At 38.1% G+C, this 22,346-nt stretch overlaps 3 protein-coding genes across 3 annotated transcripts; all 3 read left to right on the forward strand.

Moving 5' to 3' along the window:
* Window positions 1-1,061: 1,061 nt before the first annotated feature.
* LOC5568711 (peptidyl-prolyl cis-trans isomerase-like 1) lies at window positions 1,062-1,835 on the forward strand. The gene is made up of 2 exons (XM_001652486.2): window positions 1,062-1,298; window positions 1,360-1,835. The coding sequence occupies exons 1-2, from the start codon at window positions 1,216-1,218 to the stop codon at window positions 1,805-1,807; spliced, it is 531 nt and encodes a 176-aa protein (XP_001652536.1). The 5' UTR covers window positions 1,062-1,215; the 3' UTR covers window positions 1,808-1,835.
* A 6,189-nt stretch (window positions 1,836-8,024) lies between these two features.
* On the forward strand, window positions 8,025-15,181 carry LOC5568712 (sorting nexin-14). The gene is made up of 7 exons (XM_001652487.2): window positions 8,025-8,427; window positions 8,492-8,624; window positions 8,686-9,532; window positions 13,874-14,144; window positions 14,212-14,454; window positions 14,506-14,687; window positions 14,747-15,181. Exons 1-7 carry the CDS (start codon window positions 8,315-8,317, stop codon window positions 15,145-15,147), a joined length of 2,190 nt encoding a protein of 729 aa, XP_001652537.1. The 5' UTR covers window positions 8,025-8,314; the 3' UTR covers window positions 15,148-15,181.
* Window positions 15,182-15,210: 29 nt separating this feature from the next.
* On the forward strand, window positions 15,211-16,750 carry LOC5568713 (retinoid-inducible serine carboxypeptidase). Its single transcript, XM_021854056.1, has 4 exons — window positions 15,211-15,612; window positions 15,669-15,904; window positions 15,964-16,519; window positions 16,573-16,750. Exons 1-4 carry the CDS (start codon window positions 15,564-15,566, stop codon window positions 16,641-16,643), a joined length of 912 nt encoding a protein of 303 aa, XP_021709748.1. The 5' UTR covers window positions 15,211-15,563; the 3' UTR covers window positions 16,644-16,750.
* Window positions 16,751-22,346: the final 5,596 nt, after the last annotated feature.

Consider the following 22,346-nt stretch of genomic DNA (forward strand, 5'->3'; position numbering starts at 1 on the left):
TTTTTATATGGAGTTTCGAGGTTAGGTCAAGCGTGCAACGATCTATTGACTGTTTAACGATAAACTTGCGACGATCGACGCGCCACCATATTTCATATAACGGAGGTTATTAGAACTAACTTGAAGGTGATGTTTTGGAGATTATTTGGCATTTTGGAGGTTAAAATCTGAGAGAAACTCGCGAAGAGGAAAAATATCAACGTCATATGCAGCCCAGATTCCCCTCTCACGAAACGTCAAATGCAGCCCACCGTTTTTATGGCTGAAAAAGTGAAAAGTATTGTGTTCAAAGTAAACTGTTTTTAAAAACCTCAGTCGGCGGAGCAGTTTTTTCCAAAGTTGCTGATAAATCTAAGCAGAAGATTAATTATTTCTAATGTCTGCTACGTTTGCTGGCATGAAATTTCACTCAAGCGGCTATTTATGATTCGATGTGATGCAAACTCAATCATTTTTTGCTCAGAGGTTCATGTGAGGATTTGAACAGCATGCGCATAATTGGTATAAACACAAAGTGGAATAAGAAAAAAACTCAGCAATCACAGAAAAAGAAGACCGTCTTCGCGAGTCTCGTCTCAGGTTAAAATCATCTCCAAACACTAGCGATTTTGCGGTGGGATGTTGACGTTTGATCACGAATACGAATGTTTAATTTTTTTCCGTGTACTAATGTAGCGCCCCTTGAATCGATGAACGATTCATTTCCAAGCGTTCCTACTCCAAAGAGGTATAAGCCATTTTACGAGACAGTCGGTTGACGTTTTCTGGCGGGCCGCTCATTGTTATTGTTTTAAAAACTAGCATGATATGTGAATGGCGCTGGTAACGTTTTTGTTGGTGATGACATTTTCGTTCTCTTTCTGGCTATTTTTCTACGTGGTTACATGTCTGATGTTACCAGTAAATAAAATAAATTCTTCCCTGCATGCTGATTTTAATTCTACTGGGGAACATTGAAAAGCTCGTTGCACGCCATTAATGAATGAGCTCGTCCCAAATGTGGCGCTAGAAGAAACGTAAATAAATGGACCCGCCAACAAGTTTCAAAGCTGCTAAACAAAAAAAAAACATATGATTCGAAACGTCTCATAAAATGGCTTTATAAACGAACTGGTGCTTGTCAAACATCAGATTGTTTTGCTTTTCTTTCTCCCCGCACTCTTTCACTTATTTCCAACAACATAAATTCAAAAATCTTTTCAGTTTTTATAAAAAATGCTTGCTTTACAACCCGGTACGGCGACAGCCGGCATTCCAGATAAGTTATGGCAGCCACATTTTGTCACATTTGAAACAACGTAAGTAAAAATAGTGAATTTAAACCATATGATAATGAAGCTTGACTCTTGTGTTTCCAAGCATGGGCGAAATATCCATTGAACTGTACTGGAAACATGCACCCAATACCTGCCGAAACTTTGCTGAGCTAGCCCGCCGGGGATATTACAATGGAACGATATTCCACCGCATCATCCGGGACTTTATGATTCAGGGAGGTGATCCAACTGGTACCGGGCGCGGGGGACAATCGATCTATGGGCCAACGTTTGCTGACGAAATCAACGCCGACCTGAAACATAGCGGTGCCGGAGTGGTTTCGATGGCCAATTCGGGACCGGACACCAATGGGTCGCAGTTTTTCATTACCTTGGCGCCAACCCAGTGGCTCGATGGGAAGCACACCATTTTTGGGCGGATCCATACGGGTATGCAAGCAATCAAACGGATAGGCCAGGTTGAAACGGACAAGAATGACCGACCGGTAGAGCAGGTGAAAATTCTGAAAGGGAAGGTTGAAAAGTATTGATTTGTTTAATATATGAGGGCACTTCCAATTTAATTTTGTTTCATGTACAAGATGACAAGGCATCCAAGACTCACAGTACGAGTATGTTAGCGGTGAATTTGATAAGAAGGTAAGCCCTGTTTTTATATAGGGGGACAATAGAAATATTATTTAATGCTTCTACTAGGGGGACTCACTTTTTTTGCTCTCTCTCATCGCCAAGGAGGGTTTTGTCGGCCTTTTCTTCTGAAATTTGACAATAGGATTCGCTCATATGCTAAAAGTATTGATCCAATTTTTGAACCGAATAGCTTAGAAAAATCATTTCTAAGAGACCACCAATGACAAAAAAAAACAAAGCTGATTTTCGACCTGTGCTATTTTGGCCGGCCCTCGTGAGAGATGATATTGCTGTGTGCGTTTGAAATGCAAATTTCAAATGCGGGAACACCAAACGCGGTAAGATTTTTAACAAGGAAGGCGAATTCAAAGATTGATTTTCTTTGCTAGGTTGGCGGTGATATGGATCATGGTTATTTTGTGTTACCGCATTTGAAGCCCAGTTAGATTCAATTTGCACGTCAAATGCAAACAGCAATAGTAAGGCGAGCTTTATTCGTAGCTGACAGCCGTATACCCACCCTTCGTATATTGTGTGGCAGGTACGATGACACTCTATGTGCAGGAAAACAAGCTGGAGGTGTCTGGGTTTGATTCGCGGTCGGTCCAGGATCTTTTCGTAATGGAAATTTTCTTGATTTCCCTGGGCATAGAGTATCATCGTACCTGCCACACGATATATGAATGCGAAAATGGAAACTTTGGTAAAGAAGGCTCTCAGTTAATGACTGTGGAAGTGCTCATAAGAACACTACGCTGAGGAGCAGGCTCTGTCCCAATGAGTATGTTAATGCCAAAAAGAAGAAGAAGAAGAAGGTAAAAGGTAAATTATAAACAGATTTATCTAACGTACTGTGCATCTCGAAACTATTAAAATGTGTATGTCACAATAACTTGGCATTTGAACAAAAAATAGTTAGTTTTACATACGTTTTATTGGGACAAGTGTGTCACCTATTTGGTAAACGAAAATTGTTGAAGTGAAATTTATAAAAATGTAAACATCAACAACAAAATCATAATAATAAATTAAAATGATGCACCATGCAGTAGTGGTTTCTAAAATATAGTAGGGGAATAGCTGACAGCAAACTCCCAAAATGTTTTTTTTCTCCAAATATTCAATAATAACATGTTTAAGTGTTAAGTATTGTTTTACTTATCTAGTGTAAGTAGAGCCCTACAAAATTTGTGACTTACATTTCAAGTACACTACAAAAATTTGTCATGTTTGAATCATTACAATAAATATATAAGTTTTCCATAACGCTTTTCTTATAACTATTATTTAGGAATCATACAGATATGTAGAGTTTATTTTGAAAATCACATAACATTCAAACGAAAAGACTATGGATATAAAAATCCAATGGAAGTTGGTATCATATACAAAATCATATAACTTTTGTGTGAAACTAAAGTAAATCATAATTGTTTCTTTCACAACATTGAACGGGGTTTCAATTAGCATTTTCTACATTTGATTATCCAGAATAAAATTTAAAAAATTCTGAAATCGTTCTAGTAAATTTCAAATTGTTTATTTAACATTTCTTCACTACAAAGATAGCGAAATTCAAAAAATATATTTCCTTGATTTGAGAGGGACCTAATACTTTGCCATTCTTTAAGGTGATTATAAAACGAAGCCAAACTTTGAATTTTCAAGTACACAAGACGAGAGTATCCGACAACAGTTCGTGTTGAAAACCAATCAACTTGCTTGCTTGCTGGTGGTGTCCAATGGGATAGATTTTTAACGTGAAGCGCCGTTTGGTTCTTAAGTCTTGTGCTCTTGAAAATTTGAGGTGTGGCTTCGTTCTATAATCACCTTAAACAATGCATTATCCGGGTGTTCGCACTCACTATCTTCAATATCATCTCTTAGCTCTACGTCTGTTTCAACAATTCAGAGAGAATTTTATTGCAGTATGGTCGGTGAACATTTCCTGTAATAATGTATAATTGGTACCTGAATTTAAAGCCAAAAAATTACTACCAAATAAAATAACTTTAAGGCACCGCGTGGCAAGTGGGTAAATGGGGTAAGTGAAAATAATGGCTATATTTTACTGAATATGTGAATTAACGTTTTAAACATATGCGTAAGCCTTTGAGGCCATTGAGGACATTACGATAGGTAAGAGATTCCTGAGATTGTTCAACCATTATTGCATAATAGAGCGAAAGATTGTTAACCTGTCAACTATCACTCCGTAACAAGTTGACGGCGTGTAATCTTATTTTAATATTTTCAGCGGGAAACAATTTACTATACCACTTCTAAGTTGTCCCCTCTGACAGTTTTAAACTGCAATAAAAAAAAGTTTTAGAATTAATTTTTCTAATCACGTGGGGCAAGTGAAAAGTTTCTCATTACAGATTAAATTTGTGTTTTCTCTTTAGTTAGCTAGAAGTATAGAAGGTTCACAATTATCATAGAACAACATAACGTGCTGATAATTCAAGAAACACTATACTCAAAGCGTTAAATCCTATTATCATGGCCAAATCATGGAACTTCTCTAAATAAGGTTGTCAAATATTACGATATTAATATGTTTACTTCGGAAAGCCGATTAAAAGGAAGACGTTGGTTGAAAAGTTCCAATATAAGAGAACGCACGGAAATCTCGTGGAATGTCTATGTAAAGCTAGTTCAAAACATAAAAAATGGGGTCTAGGTGTATCCACATAAAAAAGTTTCTAAATACGTTATTGAAGGATTCCGTTTGATTTCTCCCGAAGAGTTATCCGACGCCATATCCGATTTTCTTAACAAATAACGAGCGGTGGAAATTCTACATAGCAGAAATGCAATTGTTGTCCCATGATGTAAGAACTAACATTGGAAATGTTGCAGTTATAATGTTGTCGAATTATTTCAACAAACATAACTGAATAGAAGAAAATTCAAGTAACAAGAATAAAATTTTCTTTGTTTACATATTACTTATGTTATTGTTCATTGGGACGCCTTAACGAATGTTGAAGGTAATAGAAATCGTGAATATAACTGTTAGTTTTTGAATTTATTGTTCAAAACGATAAACTTTTCACTTGCCCCACCTATGCTGCCCATAAACGCATAATTGTCCCATGTGAATAGGAAATCCAGCAAACATGGGACTGACATGCATTTATGGGCAGTATGGGGCAAGTGAAAAGTAGAGACGTTTTTCAAAAACATTTTCTGTACTTTTTTCTTCAATTTTACAAAAAAATCAATTTCAGTATACTGCTTATATTTAGTAGGAGTCGACCTAAAAAATATACACGACCTCATTTGTTTTAATTTCAGGTCTCTAGAATTTGAAGCATCCCAACTATGCGAAATCTATTACCCACTTGCCCCACGGTACCTTACTTCGATAACGTCAGGCAGAGCTACGAATGTTTACTAGGTATGTCCCAATTTTGTCAGCCCCACGTTGCATTTAGGGTTGACAAAATCGGGAAAAAGTTTCGGTTTGGTTTTGACTTTATTAACGAGATTTTTAGCCCTGGGCTAGTTCATCTCGGGACCAACGGCTTTACTTCCCTTCCGAAGGAAGTCGTCACTATAACTTTTTTACGTCATAAGTGACTATGTCGGGGATAGGATTCGATCCCAGGTCCTCGGCGTGAGAGGCGAGTGTTCTAACCACTACACCAGGTCCGTCTCCTTCGGGAAAAAGCTAAAATCGGGAAAAAAAAATCCGACTACCTTTATTTTATTTTTACGTATATCAACTTCTTTCTGGCGTTACGTCCCCACTGGGACAGAGCCTGCTTCTCAGTTTAGTGTTCTTATGAGCATCTTCCACAGTTATTAACTGAGAGCTTACTATGCCAATGACCATTTTTGCATGCGTATATCGTGTGGCAGGTACGAAGATACTCTATGCCCTGGGAAGTCGAGAAAATTTCCAACCCGAAAAGATCCTCGGCCGGTGGGATTCGAACCCACGTATATAGTCCTCGTTTTATGATTTCGTTAATGTTTATAACAGGCTTCCGAATTCTCACTCACTCTCACGATAATGGATTTATGCCTCACAGCAATTTTCAGCGATTAGCTGCCTTGTGATTTTATCCGTCTACAAAACAAAGCGAAAATAGATAAATGCACATTTCCGCAGCTGTGAGAAGTTTGTTTCCTCTTTCTCCGATCCATTGAGAACTTTTCCTGTATGCATCGCCACAAGCAGCAGTTGCTTTTATGCAGCAAATTAACCACTCCTTTCGTCAAGTTGAGCATGGTTAGCGTACAAGCATCGCGGTTGTTTTTAGCAATGTTCTAGGTTTGAATCCCGTCGCCGGCACTAGTTTTTGTTTATCCACATAGTGATAATTATCGGGAGCAGTTGGTGAGCGAAAATATGATGGAGTAATAAATATATTATCCCCGATAAGAGATGTTCACGTGAGGAAGCGACAAAAGCATTCTCCTTAGGGATGGTACACAAATTATGTCACGCTAAATTTCAACTTTTTCGACCCCCCCCTTTGTCACACTTTTTGTATGAGTCCTCCGAAAATTTTGTAAGGCTTGTCACGCTTGGCTCGATCCCCCCCCCCCCCCCCCCCCCCTTGGAGCGTGACGTAATTTGTGCATGACCCCTTACGTGCGAAAAATCGTAGATTTCGCATCATTGATACGAAAATTCAGAACCCTGGTTTATAATGTTTTTTTTTTTACATTTGTATGAATTGTAACATAACATCCCTAACGTGACTCCGTTCCGTGAACTGACACGATACAGAGTGAATTCGTATTTTAGATGATCGTATAGACGTGTCCAAGGTCATACTTGACTTTGTACATCATGTTTGTACCCAATATTGCCACATTAAAACAATATGTTTATGCTGACAAAATCTGGTGAAAAAGGGTGCTAAAATCGGGTCATTACTGTACTCAATAGGGGTTCAAAATCAATGTGATGGATTTTACCAAGGTGGCGCAGATCATTGATGCGTGCCACTAGTTCTCTCTTTTATTCTTCCGCTGTTCTTATGCAGCGCAAATAGTGACGTCACTATTTGAGCTGCATAAGAACAGCGAGAGAATAAAAGGGAGAACTAGTAGCACGCATCAATGATCTGCACCACCTTGGTTCAAAATCAGCCTGAAAATATGAGTTAGATTTTTTTTACAAAAATCAACATTATTATGCATTTTATCTGTTGATATCAACGCACCCCCGGTCGGGACACAATCAATCTGTGTTGATTTTTCACTAGGCAATACCTTTACGATAATAGTTAAAAATCCCAGCAATTTGGAATTTTTGATATGAGTCGAAACCGAAAGTCAAAATTTTTAATTCGATGAACATTATATTTTTCGGTGGTTAATTTTCATTACCAAGAGACACCGTGCCTAAACTTCAAACAAATTTCCTATCGTATTGCAGCTGATATGGTTTCACGCACACATCAAACTTCGAGCATCCTCGTTTGTTTATTATTTTATTCACTATGCTCCTCGAAGGCTGCCCATTAAATACGTTACACGTTTTTTCGGATGTTTTCAACCTCCTTATATAGGGCAAACGCTCCCTTAGTGGAGGTAGTTCCAATAGTGGAGGTAGTGTGTTTTGGCATGTTTCGCGCTAATAAATGATTATGTGATATTTTTGTATTATGTACGATGCGAAAATGATACAAGTAATCGAATAATATTCATGAAATTTAACCGTTAAACTATTAAAAACAATTATTTTGCTTAATTTTTTTTGCTCCTTTGTACCTATAGTGGTGCATCAGTACCCATAGTGGAGGGTCCCATAAGAAATCAATGGTTTGCGCCACTAAAGGAACCATCCTAAAAATATACCTCCACTAAAGGAACAGTGTTCCTATTATTGGTGCAAGGCTTTTTGCAGGGAAATTTCAAATGAATCGTGATTTTTATACATTTGAATGATAGAAGGATTTGAGATCTATCGAATGATACGTTAAAATCATATATTTCATGATCTTAATACCGTGTTTTAGCAGTTTTCCCTTAGGTGCACCACTAATGGTACACTTGCCCTGGTAAAACTTTTTAAATGGAAAATCACAATGAATTGTATGATGAGTACGAAATCTCAAACAGTCGCCTATCAGTAATTCCTTACGTAATTAATGGACGGCCCCTTAGTACCATAGGTGCATTGAACAAAATTAAGAGATACGAGTACATCGTATATTTGAAAATGTTGTTTTATTAGTTGTTCTGTTTGTATAAAGTTTAAATTTGTCCAGATGATATTTTGTGCCAACAGTTTATCATTGTAATGAAAAGTGAAAGTATTGTTGTGGGCGTTGTAGGAGAAGCGTCAAGTTGAAGTGCACCAGCGTCCAACATATCGATTTGTCTGGTAGTAAAACGTATACGGAAGCTACCTACCAAGGAACCACCTTCTGTTTTGACTCGGTATGCTGTTGTACCATGTAAAGGAAGTGCTACTCAAATTCTATCAGGATGACGTAGCCAGAATAGAAGGATTGGGTATTTTTACCCTTTCCGTAATTGTCGGATGCTATGTCAGGTGAGCAATAAACCGAACTTACGCTTTTATGTGGTATTCGAGATTGATTTATTGATTTTTGCAGCTCAATCTTGGGGCTTTTCATTGTGTTGTTCTTCATAAATGGCTGCGTTGCGGCAGTATTAACACTGAATCACAAAGAACGTGTCGGACGCTATCTGCAAAAGGTGAAGGATTTTTTCGGCTACAAAGATTATGTGAGTGATAGGGTGTAATTCTTTGATCCAAGTTTGATGTAATCACAGATCGCTTTTTCAGGATCCACGAAACACATCGGAGTGTGACGTCTGTGGCAATGAAAAATGCCCTCGACACAATCGAAATGTGTTGATACATGAACCCTGGAGAGGGTTCCTCATCGATCCAGCGCTCGACGACGCTGTGGATAAATTTTTCTCGCATATCATCGAAGGTTTTATTTGCAATTGGTACGCTCAGATATCGCCAGATGAGGAGTTCATTCTCAACATCAAAAGCAACTTGCGCGATGCTCTCTGCAGACTTTTGATCCGAGCCAAGGAGTTGGATGCTCCTTCGGTTATTACTACTCGTTTACTACCGACGTTCTTCATTCATTATGAAATCATTGCCAAGATGCTTCTGGTCGACAATGTACCTATGAATCGTCTATCAAAAACTTTCCTCATTGATGAGTATCCAATTCACCCAGCGGTACTTAACCGACAAGCGGAACTAAGCTATTTAAGAGGGGTCGCCAAAGTGATGATACCCAGATTGTTCACCCAGGAGAACATCAACTGTAAAATATTTTCCAACTTAATCAAGGAGCTGCTCACGTTTTGGGTCTTGCTTCCCCTGTTGGACGTGATTTCTGATCCAAACTTGATCAATTTGTTGATAATTGCTGCCACAGACAAGCGGCAAAAGGAAGCGAACCGTTCAGGTCGTCCAAAATCGCAAATCTGCGAAAAGGTAGAAATCTTAAAAGATTTCATCGAAAGAAGCCGAGAGAAGGATGAATGCGGCGTGAAAACAGTTGTTAAAGAGGAAAACATTCTGGAGGATCAGGACAAGCTGTACTATTTCATGCAGTTTTTAATCAAGGAAGGAACCGTAGAACTGCTACGATTCTACTTGGATGTCGGTAAGTCCTACATATCGAAACATTTTTTTTTTATTTCAGATAGGTACCTATAGCTATTGAAATCGCCACTGTTCGGAAATGAGAGGCATGTTTGAAATTTGAGACAGAACGGTATTCGAAAAAAAAAATCATTGCACACATCATTCAAAACCCAACCTTTTGTGTTCAGCTTTCTAACTCTTCGTCGTAATATTCTATGTAAAAGTCCGTAAACTTTTCTCAAGTTTAATCTTCCCGGCCACAAATTAGCCGAATTGGATGTCTAGATAATTAGATACCGTAATCCGGGGTAACATTGATCAGTTCCTTTGGATATTTAATTTGAAAATACAAATGCTGCCAGTTTTATGTTTTTAAAACAAGTAGGTACTTGCACCCATCGCTTGTGACTATATACTGTATTTTGTTTTATGAAAGATTTGAACATGTTTACAAAATGTTTTGTGAGATTTTTTTATTTTGCTGCAAATGACAAAGACTGTCGATCTTACCAGGAATGGTCACTCAATCTATAAGGCAGCGGCTACATGTAATATTCCTGAAAGTACATTTTGTATGAAGCTGAAGGCAAAGTGTGCATTGAAAAATCTCGGAAAACCTACTGTATGGACGCAGGAGGAGACTTTTATTGTAAACTTGGATAATAGATTCGCGGCCACTCTGTTTGCGGTGGTTGATCAAATTAAATTGAAATTCACGGAAAAACTCCTTATGAAACTCATATTAGTTGTACCGTTTTTATTTAATACAAACCAGTAAAAAAGTAAAATTATTCAAAGCAAACAAGCAATTTAAAGCATGCGCAAAGTTAGGCACATCATGTGCAATGTTAGGAACAATTCAGATTTTGTTCGCAATGTTAGACACAAGGTATTGCATCCCCTTTTTATTTTTTTATGAATTTTTTTTATTCTTTTTATATCATGTGTTCTACTGAAGGGTTAAAACCCTATCGTTGGCAGAAGTTTGAATAAAAAAATAAGTATTTTAGCCTTAGTTTGGTGTGTACACGGTAGGAACAGAGTTGCATAATATCAATCATATCAGCTGATGACTGATGGTCTAAAACTATCAATATCACTTGCGAGCTGTCAATATCACTTTGGTTTGACAACCAACAGCAGTGATGCGACATCGCACTCTAGATCAAAATCATTTCAGAATGAGTGATCACGTGGTCATTATCCATGTTATTAATGTTTTTTAGTGACCAACACATAGTTTCGGCAAAAATTGAAACATTTCATGTGAAATGTTTCCCATACAAAGTAGAGTGTCCGGAATTTGAAGCTGTCCGTAATATGAATCAAAACGGTATCTGCAACACTGTCGAAAATATTGTACTGATAAATTGCCATTTTATCTGCTTAATTTAAAGCTAAACTTAACCCATCAGTGATACCCATAGTCTATCACCACCAATGCACTGGTGATGGAGAAGACAGCATGATGTTGATGTGATATGGAATGATCCGATTTGTATCGCAGTCGGCCTGTACAAATCAACAAATTTTAAGCATTGATAGTGATAGCGAGCAACTCTGGGTAGGAAAGAGAAGCACCATGCATGCATTGAAAATATTGCTTCGATAAATGATGATTTTATATTTTACTATTATTGTTAATTTTCGGTGATGATAACAGACACTAAATTTCGATTTCACATGACGTTTCGGCCTACTGACATTCGATCAGCATCAGATTTTAATGCAAATCGATCGATCACCACCAGTGTGGTTGCAATACTAGAATATTCCAACCACACTGGTGGTGATCGATCGATTTGCATAAAAATCGGATGATGGTCGAATGTCAGTAGGCCGAAACGTCATGTGAAATGGAAATCTAGTGTGTGTTATCATCACCGAAAATTACCAATACTCGAAAAATATAAAATTCGACGGTGCTTCCTTAATTCACGGGGTCATTTTTTTCGGATATCCAGATACCCCATGAAAAATTGAAGTCAAAATAATTACCTATTGATATAGGGCGTCTGTGCTGGTGATAGAGGCAAGTAACGGGCTGAGGAATGAGAAATATCCAAAAATTAACGGAAGCTCGTTTGTCATATCTGAATACGTCATTCTAAAGATTTCCTATTCTATTTCAAGAATAAAAAATCTGAGCATGATAAACTTATGCCCCGTAAAAGTGGTATTTGCTAACTTCGGTTCCTATAATAGTGATTTACATTGATTTCCCATCAAGATCCACCATGGGGCCTTCCTTAGCCGAGTGGTTGGAGTCCGCGGCTACAAAGCAAAGCCTGAAGGTGTCTGGGTTCGATTCGCGGTCGGTCCAGGATCTTTTCGTAATGGAAATTTCCTTGACTTCCCTGGACATAGTGTATCATCGTACCTGCCAAACGATATACGAATGCGAAAATGGCAACTTTGGCAAAGAAAGCTCTCAGTTAATAACTGTGGAAGTGCTCATAAGGACACTAACACTGTATTAACCACCCTATTGCATTAGAACAATTGAATTGCTGCGCGGATCACTATTATCAATGGCTTTTAGGACGAGATCACACGTTATGCGAGATATTTGGGCTTATTCTACGACTGGGGTGAGGTGACAATTGTCGGTGTCGTATAGCGAGGTGACAATTCTCGACTCGAGTGAAGTGACTCTCCATTTGATTTGCACGGCGAGTCACTTCACTCGAGTCGAGAATTGTCACCTCGCTATACGACACCGACAATTGTCACCTCACGCCAGTCGTAGAATAAGCCCAATTAGAGTGGTTCAAAAAATCGTTTTTGCTCCACAACGCTTATTCGATTTTAGATCAAATTCTGAGAGTCCTCTCAAAATTTGAGCTCATTCGGATGAAAACTGAGACCACACAAGCCCTTCAAAGTTTGTATGGGAATTACTATGGGAAAAGCAAGTAATTCATTCAACGGGTAATAGTGTTTGCCCATGTGCTCTTGGGAGATAGAGCGACGTTGATACTGCAAGATATATCCATTAGCTTCAACTTTACCGAGGACCGTTTTCAAATCGGACGTCTCAGTAATTAGTATTGATTTACATCCAGTCACAAATTCTTCAACAGTGCTCATTTAACTTCGGAACAGGCAACATTTCTTCATCTAGCGCGACGGATAGCATGCACAAATTATGGCTACTGTGTTCTTCTGCATATATCCAGTGATTCCTGCAAAACACCCCAATCATTATAGCCAAAGTTTTACAACTCATACAAAAATCAATAACTTATTACTGAGGCGCCCGATTTAAAAACGGCCTTCGGCAAAGTTGTAGCTGATAAATTTGACAATTCGAATGACAATTAGAAGTTCGGCAGTCAAAACTTCGGCGTCGGCGTTCTAATTTAGTGCTTCGCTGACGCATAAAGAAAGCCTTTGTCGGCGTAGCACTTAGGAAAATGCCGACGCTGAACTTTTGTTGTTGATATTTCATTTTCTTATGAACTTCGGTCTAAAAATAATCTGAACGCACAATATATCTCACAGTATCAACGTAGCTCAAATCCCCAATAGCAGATGAGCAAACACTGTAACCGATTGAATGAATTGCTTGCTTTTCCCATAGTAATTTCCATACAAACTTTGAAGGGCTTGTGCAGTCTCAGTTTTCATTAAATGAGCTCAAATTTTGGGAGGACACTTAGAATTTGATCTAGAATCAAATGAGCGGTGTGGAGCAAAAATGATTTTTTGAACCACTCTAGCGAGATATATCCTTTTCTGATTCAGGCTCGATCTGAAAACCGCTGATTAGAACATAGTATCCTAAATTACTTTGATCTATTATTCCAGTCAGGAACTCTATTGTTGCTTGCCTTACCATTGATGAAGCATGCTAAATGCATTATGGAAGCTTTCACTTTGTGAAAATTAATAACAAATTATCCTGACGTCCAACCAAAATGTGGTCTTCGCATAGTTGTAGCTGAGAAGAGTTCACTTGAGGAGGGTTTGTTCACTTTTCCATATAGGTAATACTATTAGGAAGAGTTAGAAGTAGAACATCAAAGAAGAGTCCTTTCCACATTAGTTTCAGGAATGATAGCAAACAAATGAGGCCGAAAATATTTATCTTAGTTACCACATTATAAAAAGTAACTAAAGAAAGTCCTCAGTTCTCAACAAATGACTAAAAGAGACATGAGATTCAAACTGATGAGTGGTGAGGAGTGATTTTAAAAAGGTGACTGTAATTTCCATATAAACTCTAAATGACGTGTACACAGCCAAATTTCTTCCTAATAATTCAAGCTTTGGAAGGATTACCTACCATAACTGACATCGTTAAGGCATAGGGTAGTCAAACTTTCGGTATACTATTTTTAACTTTTATTTCACACAGACAGTTTGAACAAAGAACTGGAGGACCCCCATATTACAACCGATCCCACCAAGCTGTCTTCGTTGCATCAGCAATCGGAGAAGTTGCTTCAAACGTATCAGAGTATGATGAAGAACGAGAAGGAATCGTCTATTGCAACAACACTCAACGAGGCTCATGAACGGGTTAAGGAAAAGTTAGAGGACAAATGGCGGAAGCAATTCAGTAAAACTTTCGAGTATTTCGAACTGATCTACGGCAATAGAGACATCAAAGAGAATTCGGATAAGAAGTGAGTTAGTTCACATAATTCATTATGGTAGTTTTAATCAATATATTTTTTGTGTAACGTCCCGTAGATCCCCTGAGGGCGGGGGTGGCTCAGGAACAAAGCTAAGTTCCAAATTCAAAGAGGCGATCCGCGGTGCCGTCGACGGTGCTCCAATCGAAGCCACAGAAGCACCTACCGTTTGGGATGCTCTAACGGATATTCAACCACAGAACAATACTATATACAGCTCTGTCACGCAGAAACTTCGCAAAGAGAAAGGTCAAAGCTTGGATGCCTTCATGACAACATTTATGCATTCCATTGAACAAAGGTAAGCTTTTGAGACAAACGTATGTGCAGGCGAATAATTTCATTTTTATAGTCCTGATATCGGCGAGGATGTGATAGAAGTAAAAAGTACGTTGAAGAAGAAATTCAAACAACCTGGACAAAGCGTAGTATTTGGAGACCTTTTCGAGCTGAAAAAAGCTTCGAAGAATACCCACACAACGACGCTCCTATCGCATAGCGTTCGAGGACCATCCCAGTGCTTAGTCTATATACGTAGGTTTAACGATCATATACACTCGTAAAATCCCTCAATTGATTTTTCTTCTCCACAGTGGTAAAAATTTTGAATGCTCCTATCCTATTAGTTCGTTTGGCCTTGGCATTCTGTTGCGTGTCGCGTAAAACCGTAGACACGTTGATTCACACTGCGATCGCTCGATTGCTACGCGCAGGACTGAAAGAGTCACGCCTAGCCGGTCTCATCAATTTGTTGAGAGAGATTATCTTTCTCAAGAAACTCCCGGAGCCAACGCCAGCTGAGCTGCTTCGAAGGCAACAGGAAGCACGCAAGCGACTGGAAGATCTTCGTCCCGGTTTGGGGAATGTGGCCAACGTTTTGCAATCACCAGTGTTGAACAAACATCTGATGTATTGCCTGTTTGATATAATATTGGGGGAGATGTATCCAGAATTTGAAAGCCCTGCTATAGCATCTGTCAAAGTCGATAGGTAAACTCTGAATATAACAATATAGTCCGTACACTGTATAAGTCGTTTACCTTTAGTAGTGGCAATCACAGATCCCGTGGATTTTACTAGATTCATTCATTAAAAATTGGCGTGCTGCCACGCCGGGTATCCAGCACGTGCTTTCAGAGCGTCGAACTTCCCGATAAATCAAATCTCGAGTGACATTTCAAATATGCAAAGCTACTGTTCTAAGTCGCGCAAATGTATCGAAGATGCGATTAAAGAGGCACTACCAATAATTAATGATACTCGCGTGTAGATAGAGATACTAACGTTTAGAATTACGATACTTGTTGACATCGTTGAGAGTAGTATAAAAGAAATTAGTTATCACGGGGGTGTGTTCAGTTAATCTTCTAAGGCATCACTGAAGAGTTCTAATCAACGTGTTCCGCGACAATGTTTAAATGTTGCATTTTAATTCATTGCATTCTCCAAGTAACAACAGGTATAATGTTTTGATAAACTTTGTACAATTATTAAATTTTTCCACTTACCTTGCAGTACATTATCTTGGATTTGGACCTAGTCGACAGGATTGGGGATTCGAAGAGGTACGACATGGAGCTCATATGTTCTGGTGGTTGTTTTACGTCACTGATTTGACCGTTGATCATTACTCTGAACGTCCGATCGTTATTTGGCTACAAGGTGGACCTGGAGGATCCTCAACAGGCTACGGAAACTTCGAAGAAATTGGACCCTTGGATCTAGACTTGCAAGAAAGACCGCATACATGGGTTAACCACAAGTAAGCTTGTGGAACAGAAAATTTATTAATTAAAACCGGTGTTTATAGGTCAAATACTGCAACGTTTTGTTCATCGATAATCCGGTTGGAACTGGTTTCAGCTATGTGGAAGATCCATCACTGCTATCAAGCAATAACGAACAGATTGCCCAGGATTTGGTGACCCTGATGAGGCAGTTCTATAACATTTTTCCAGAGTTCAAGAAGACTCCTTTGCACATTTTCTCGGAAAGTTACGGTGGAAAAATGGCTGTTCAATTTGCATACCTTCTTGATCAAGCCGTTAGAGATCAGTCAATAGCTAGTGATCTGCGATCTGTGGCATTGGGAGCACCATGGATCTCTCCGGAAGATTCAATTATGTCCTGGAGCGAATTTCTATTAAACCTTGGGTTCGTGGATACCAAAGGCTACGCAGTGATTCAAAAAGCTGCACAAAATATTCAAAATTTGATTCATACCAATGAAACCAAAAAAGCGACTGAAATTTGGAAAAGTATGCAACACATAGTGACGAAAGAGGCGATTGGAATCGATTGCTACAATGTATTGACCCCTCAAAAATTCACCAGCGCATCGGTTACCAAAGACGACGACGATGAAAGTAAGTACATTTTGTATAATATTGTGACATGTATTGCCATTGTTATTTTCTAGTTTTACAATTTGGTGATGATGATCATCAAGTAGCACATGGTACCGAAAGATCGCACAAATTAGATCAATAATTGATGCGTGGCCCTGTAGCTACTGCATTGGGCATTCCAAGCCACGTGCAATGGGGCTCTCAAAAGGATATGGTTTTCGAAGCACTAAATGAGGATTTTATGAAACCGACAACGAATATTGTAGAAATGCTACTAAATGGTACCGATCTCAATATAATAATCTACACCGGACAATTGGATTTAGTTGTTTCCACTCCTGGCACCTTACGATGGGTGGAAAAACTACAGTGGCCTGGCCGCGAAGGATATCTGGATGCACCTAGGGAAGGGATCGGCCATGAGGGTGTCCTGGAAGGCTATGAAAAGTGCTACGGTAAGTTATCAATGTATTGGATAAATAGGGCCGGACACATGGCGCCTGTGGACAACCATAAGGCAGTGCAGTATATATTAGAGAAACATATTTTGGTCTAAAACACTCGTCGTGTTTCAATGCGAAAGAAAATCGTTCTTGTGCTGAACTGCTTCAGTAAATCATAAAACATCTACCAATCAAAAGCTTAGGACAGTTCTTCAAAAAATGCTACTCAAAGGGAAATCTCTTGTTCAAAATCGATGCGTGGAACATTCACGCGAGGAATGTCCCCAACTAACAATTTTAGCGCTATAAGCCAAGATTATTTGCTTTGTGCTGTATAACAGTTGAATTGAAGCAGCGAACGCAGCAAAAAATGAATGCTGTCAAAAATAGAACGATTAGCGTTAATACAGCTGTAACGCAAACGTTTTGCAGCTACAAATCTTAGCTGAATAAATTTTGTCAGTTATCGCTTTTGCTGCTTTCACTAAGCTGTAACTCAACACCGTAAAAGATAGCAACCTAATGATGTGGAATAAAACTCGCCATCACCAATCCGGCTGCTTCTATACAATATGATTTGTTATGCTGCTCAATATATATTTAAGAAGCGCTTTGTCGTTAGTTATACAGCAAGCATACAGCAGTATGCTGTAAAACAACAACTTGTGGCGCATCTACTCAGCTTGTTGGATGTAAACATTGCGTTTGACGTTTCGCACCCTTTTACAGCCTGATGAAGTGGTGTAAGCGCGGCTATGGCATCTTTTACGATCAGTATAAAATATTGTGTGAACCGTTTTCGATGTAGAACAAAACGGTGTGTTTTCTTTGCCTTTCGATATAGACTGTGGTGGCAACAAGGACAGCGTCAAGACTTGTGGATGCAGAGATCGTGAGTTCGATTCCAAGCGGTGGCAGGTAACGTTGGGAACATTAAATTCAGATACTTATGATATGAATTCCGGAAGCTGTGAAACAGCTTGAAAATAATATTTAATCGATAATACAGCGAAGCTGTATAATAATTATTCAACAGTTGCGAAATGGTTGAGAAAGCGCCTTCCGAAGATGTTATACAGCTACTTGTCGTATAACTGTCGAGATAGAGCATGATAATGATCGGTATGAAGAAGAGCTCCCAACACAGCTTAAAAGTAGCTGAGTAGATTCGCCAGATTTGTTGATAAAAGGATCGCATAGAAGCTTTCGTTCGTATGTACAGTGCCTTTACTCAGCATAAAGCCGTATAAAGAGGGCCTAGAGAATGTTTACATTTGCACTAAATGTTAGTTGGGTCCACATAAATCGTGAACAGAAAATAACATTTTTCTTATTAATGGTTATGTCTTCGTTTACTTGATAAGAAATATTTGTTTTCTTAGCAGCTTCATGGAGCTGAACTAGGCTACAATAATGCATTCTTGTACAAGAACTCGGTACTGCCCTTGTCAGCAAGGCCGACAACAACGCCATTGACAATTTAAACAGTCTAACTAATTTATTCAGCTTATGATTGCAAATAATTTGATATGATATCTTTAGAGCGTTTGTTCTAATCCTCGTCTAGATACCAGCGTGGAATTTTTTTTAAATCATTGAGCTACACTTCCGTTTAGATTCACATCCTAGAAATCATGCAAAAGTGTTTTTTCTATTGGGTTTATTCTACGATTGGCTCGAGGTAACAATTGTCGGTATCATATAGCGAGGTAACAATTCTCGACTCGAATAAAGTGACTCGCCGTGTAAATCAAATGGAGAGTCATTTCACTCGAGTCGACACCGACAATTGTCACCTCACGCCACTCGTGGAATAAACACACACATATCTCTGCGATCACACTTCTAATAAAAATAAAAAAGCTCATTCGAAAGGCAATCACTCCAAAATTTTGCACGATACACCAGTATAATCGTACCTGGCACATGATATACGAATGCGGAAATGGTGAGTTTGGCAAAGAAGGCTCTCAGTTAATTGGGTTTATTCTACGACTGGCGTGAGGTGACAATTGTCGGTCTCGTATAGCGAGGTGACAATTCTCGACTCGAGTGAAGTGACTCTCCAATTGATTTACACGGCGAGTCACTTCATTCGAGTCGACAATTGTCACCTCGCTATACGACAGCGACAATTGTCACCTCACGCCAGTCGTAGAATAAACCCAAATAACTGTGGAAGTGTGCTCATAAGAACACTAAGCTGAGGAGCAGGCTCTGTCCCAGTGAGGACGTAATGTAGAAGAAGAAGAAGAAGCAGATACCGTACTGGTTTAAAATGTTGATCAATTCAATACTGAGAAAATTAACCATGTTTTTCAGTGTAATTTTTGAAAACATTTAAACTACCGTCGATGGGGGTGACAATGGGTCTAGGGGGTGAGATTGGGTCAAAACGGAAAATTATGATTTATGAAATATTTCAGCTAATAACGCTGATATTACTAAAATTCATAATTTATATGTAAGGGAACATAGTATTACACGTAATTCATCACAATATACATTTTTAGAAATAGTAGTTTTCGTTTACTTTACCAATAAACTTGTATGTTGAAACTAGATAAAATTTACCACATTAAATTTCTCCTGTGCAAAGTATCACACATGTACTTTAACCTCTATCGTTATTTTAGTAGAAGGTTGAAAGTCTTTACATTGCACTTCACACGTATTTTCCGGAATCTATTTGATTTTTCCACAAAAATTTAATTTTTTTCGGTACGGTGTCTTAAACATCAAACATGGGGGTGACATTGGGTCAAGCAAGAACGATAGTAAATGAAATTGCAAGCCAATTTTTTAACATTTTACGGTGCCGGGGGTTCTTTTTTTTTCATTAAGAAGTGTTTATTCTTTCTAAATACAGCATCTCTGAAACATCAAACAAGTCTACTTGAGTATTCCGTGCGTTGAATAACAATGCAATGCATTTTGACAACTTCTCAAACCAGCAACTGTGTTTCGTGCGCAGCAACATCGTAAAATTTTATCCAGTGGATTTTTTTTTTCGAAATTTAATTATTTATCAATGTTTTTATATTATAGAAACATCTCACGGAAGTACAAATGAGTTGGATCGCTGAAATACTGGGATAATGACGTCAACATCTGCCTGAAATGTATTGATCATGGAATGTCGCACCGAAATTTAACTATTTGTGAAGGTTTAAAATAATCACTGTTTCAGTACACTTTTGGGGAAACTGAATAGGCTTTATGGTAATGGGACTTTGAAGAAAATTTGAGGGAAAAAACAAGAAAATTTATGTAAACTTGACGATAAATGTTGGATTTACATATTTTTCTCATAGCTCTTCAATTTTTTGGTATAATCGTTCTTTTAAGTGGGTTTATCATATCTTTGAAACATCTTAGACATCTTCTCGTCTTGTTTGCATCGTATTTCATCAATATTTTTCAGCTGTGAACGGTTTTGCAATAATATTCTCAAAAACAAGTTATTTCAATTACAGTGACCCAATGTCACCCCCTCTATGGGGTGAGATTGGGTCATTTTTCATTCACTTGTGGTGCCGCTGTGAATAAACATTTTTCTTTAATTTTTTAAACAGTTGTCAATGTACGATCAAAGTACATACACACCAAATTTGAAGTTTATTGGAGTTAAATTGCGATAGTTATTCAATAAATAAATCGTACATATCCCTTTTTGACCCATTGTCACCCCCAACGACGGTAGATTAGAAGCACCGGTTTTGGCCAAAGCTCCAGTTGTAATCAGAGCAGATTATACACAGTTTTACAATAAAAATCAGTATGAATCATTTTGTGTTAAGTAGACCACATTGACTTGACAAATCTACATTCATTCAATCGTCCGAATATGTTCTAAATGTAAAAGAAATATGTTCTAAATGTAAAAGAAATAATTCCTTAAAAGTTTAGCGTATATATATACCTGATTTGACCACACTCATATAAAATCAATGTGATTGGCCAACTTACATGGAGAAACCAAACTACTCAAAAGTTAGTTCAATCCACTTAATTCGGGGGATTAGTGCGTTAACCTAATTTTGAGTTAATGGGGTTGACATTGTTTTCATTTGAAACGATGCGAAAAAAAAAACACCGGCTCGGTTCTTTTCACTCAACCGGCAGATCAGTTCACCCAACTTTTAGTACTATGCCACTAATTTAATTTTAAGTTAACGCACTATGCCTAGTTTTTTTGATTTTTTTTTTTGCTCTTTGCTCTCTGACAACAATAGAAGGAGCGAATGAAATAGGCAGAGAAAAATAACTAAAAATTAAATTAAAAAATACTCATATGGTTTTTTTTTCGTGTAGGAATTAAAGTTTAAAATGTGGCAGAAACTGGTGCTGATGGTCAAACCGTTTTCCAAAGCAAAACAAGTTTTCTGCTCAGTCTAGATATTTTTCATATGTATAATATGAATTCAAAGCTTACATCTAAGAGTAAATGAAAAAACGAAATCCTTTGACAGATACGCGTATACTGTATAAAGCCGTCTTCAGATTCGAGCCGAGTCTAGTACACAACACTGAAGACGACCTTATACAGTATACACGTTATCTGTCAAAGGATACAAACTCTAGTGGAATTAAATGGTATAGTACTAAATTCGGTTTTTCATTTACTTATAGGTATTCCACTAAACTGTTTGAAGATTTATTATTACACTGAAGGTATTTGCAATGCACAGAGGGATTAAGATATTTTTTCTTGGGCTGGCCGAAACCAATGCTTCTACCCTAAATAGTTTTGATTTTTTGCAGAGTGTACGAAATCTAAACCTCTGTGAGGTAAGAACTCATAGAAAAATTTATTTATTTTTATAGGTAATAATGTTCAGCTCTGAAATTACAATTGATGGAAAATTCGTAAACAAGCCTTTTCTGTCCCATGTGAATAGGAAATCCAGCAAACATGGGACTGACATGCATTTATGGGCAGCTAAGTTCCCACTGGGATAGAGCCTGTTTCCCAGCTTAGTGTTTTTCATTGCTACAGTTGCCTTTTTCATATTTTTATATCGTGTGGCAGGTACGCAGGTACTTTATGCCAAGGGAAGTCAAGGAAATTTGCATTATGAAAAAAATCTTGGACCGTCTGGGAATCAAACCCAGACGTCTTCAGCGTGGCTTTGCTTTGTAGCCACGGACGTCACAAGGCTAAGGAAGGTCCCTACAATTATTTTTCTGCCATTAGGTTGTTGAAATAATAAATATAAGACAGGGGTATGAAAAACTGTGAAAAACATTCATTCCACCAGAAATTAAGGTAACTTAGGAATAAGGACTATCGGCATAGACGACCAAGTCAATAGGAAGTGACTGTACAACATTCTTTCGGACAATATAAGGTGTTTCGGATAGAAGTGGGATGTCATCAGTTCAATAAACTTCCATCTTAC

The sequence above is a fragment of the Aedes aegypti genome, chromosome 3 (genome assembly GCF_002204515.2).
Source record: "Aedes aegypti strain LVP_AGWG chromosome 3, AaegL5.0 Primary Assembly, whole genome shotgun sequence".
Classification (NCBI taxonomy): Eukaryota; Metazoa; Arthropoda; class Insecta; order Diptera; family Culicidae; genus Aedes; species Aedes aegypti.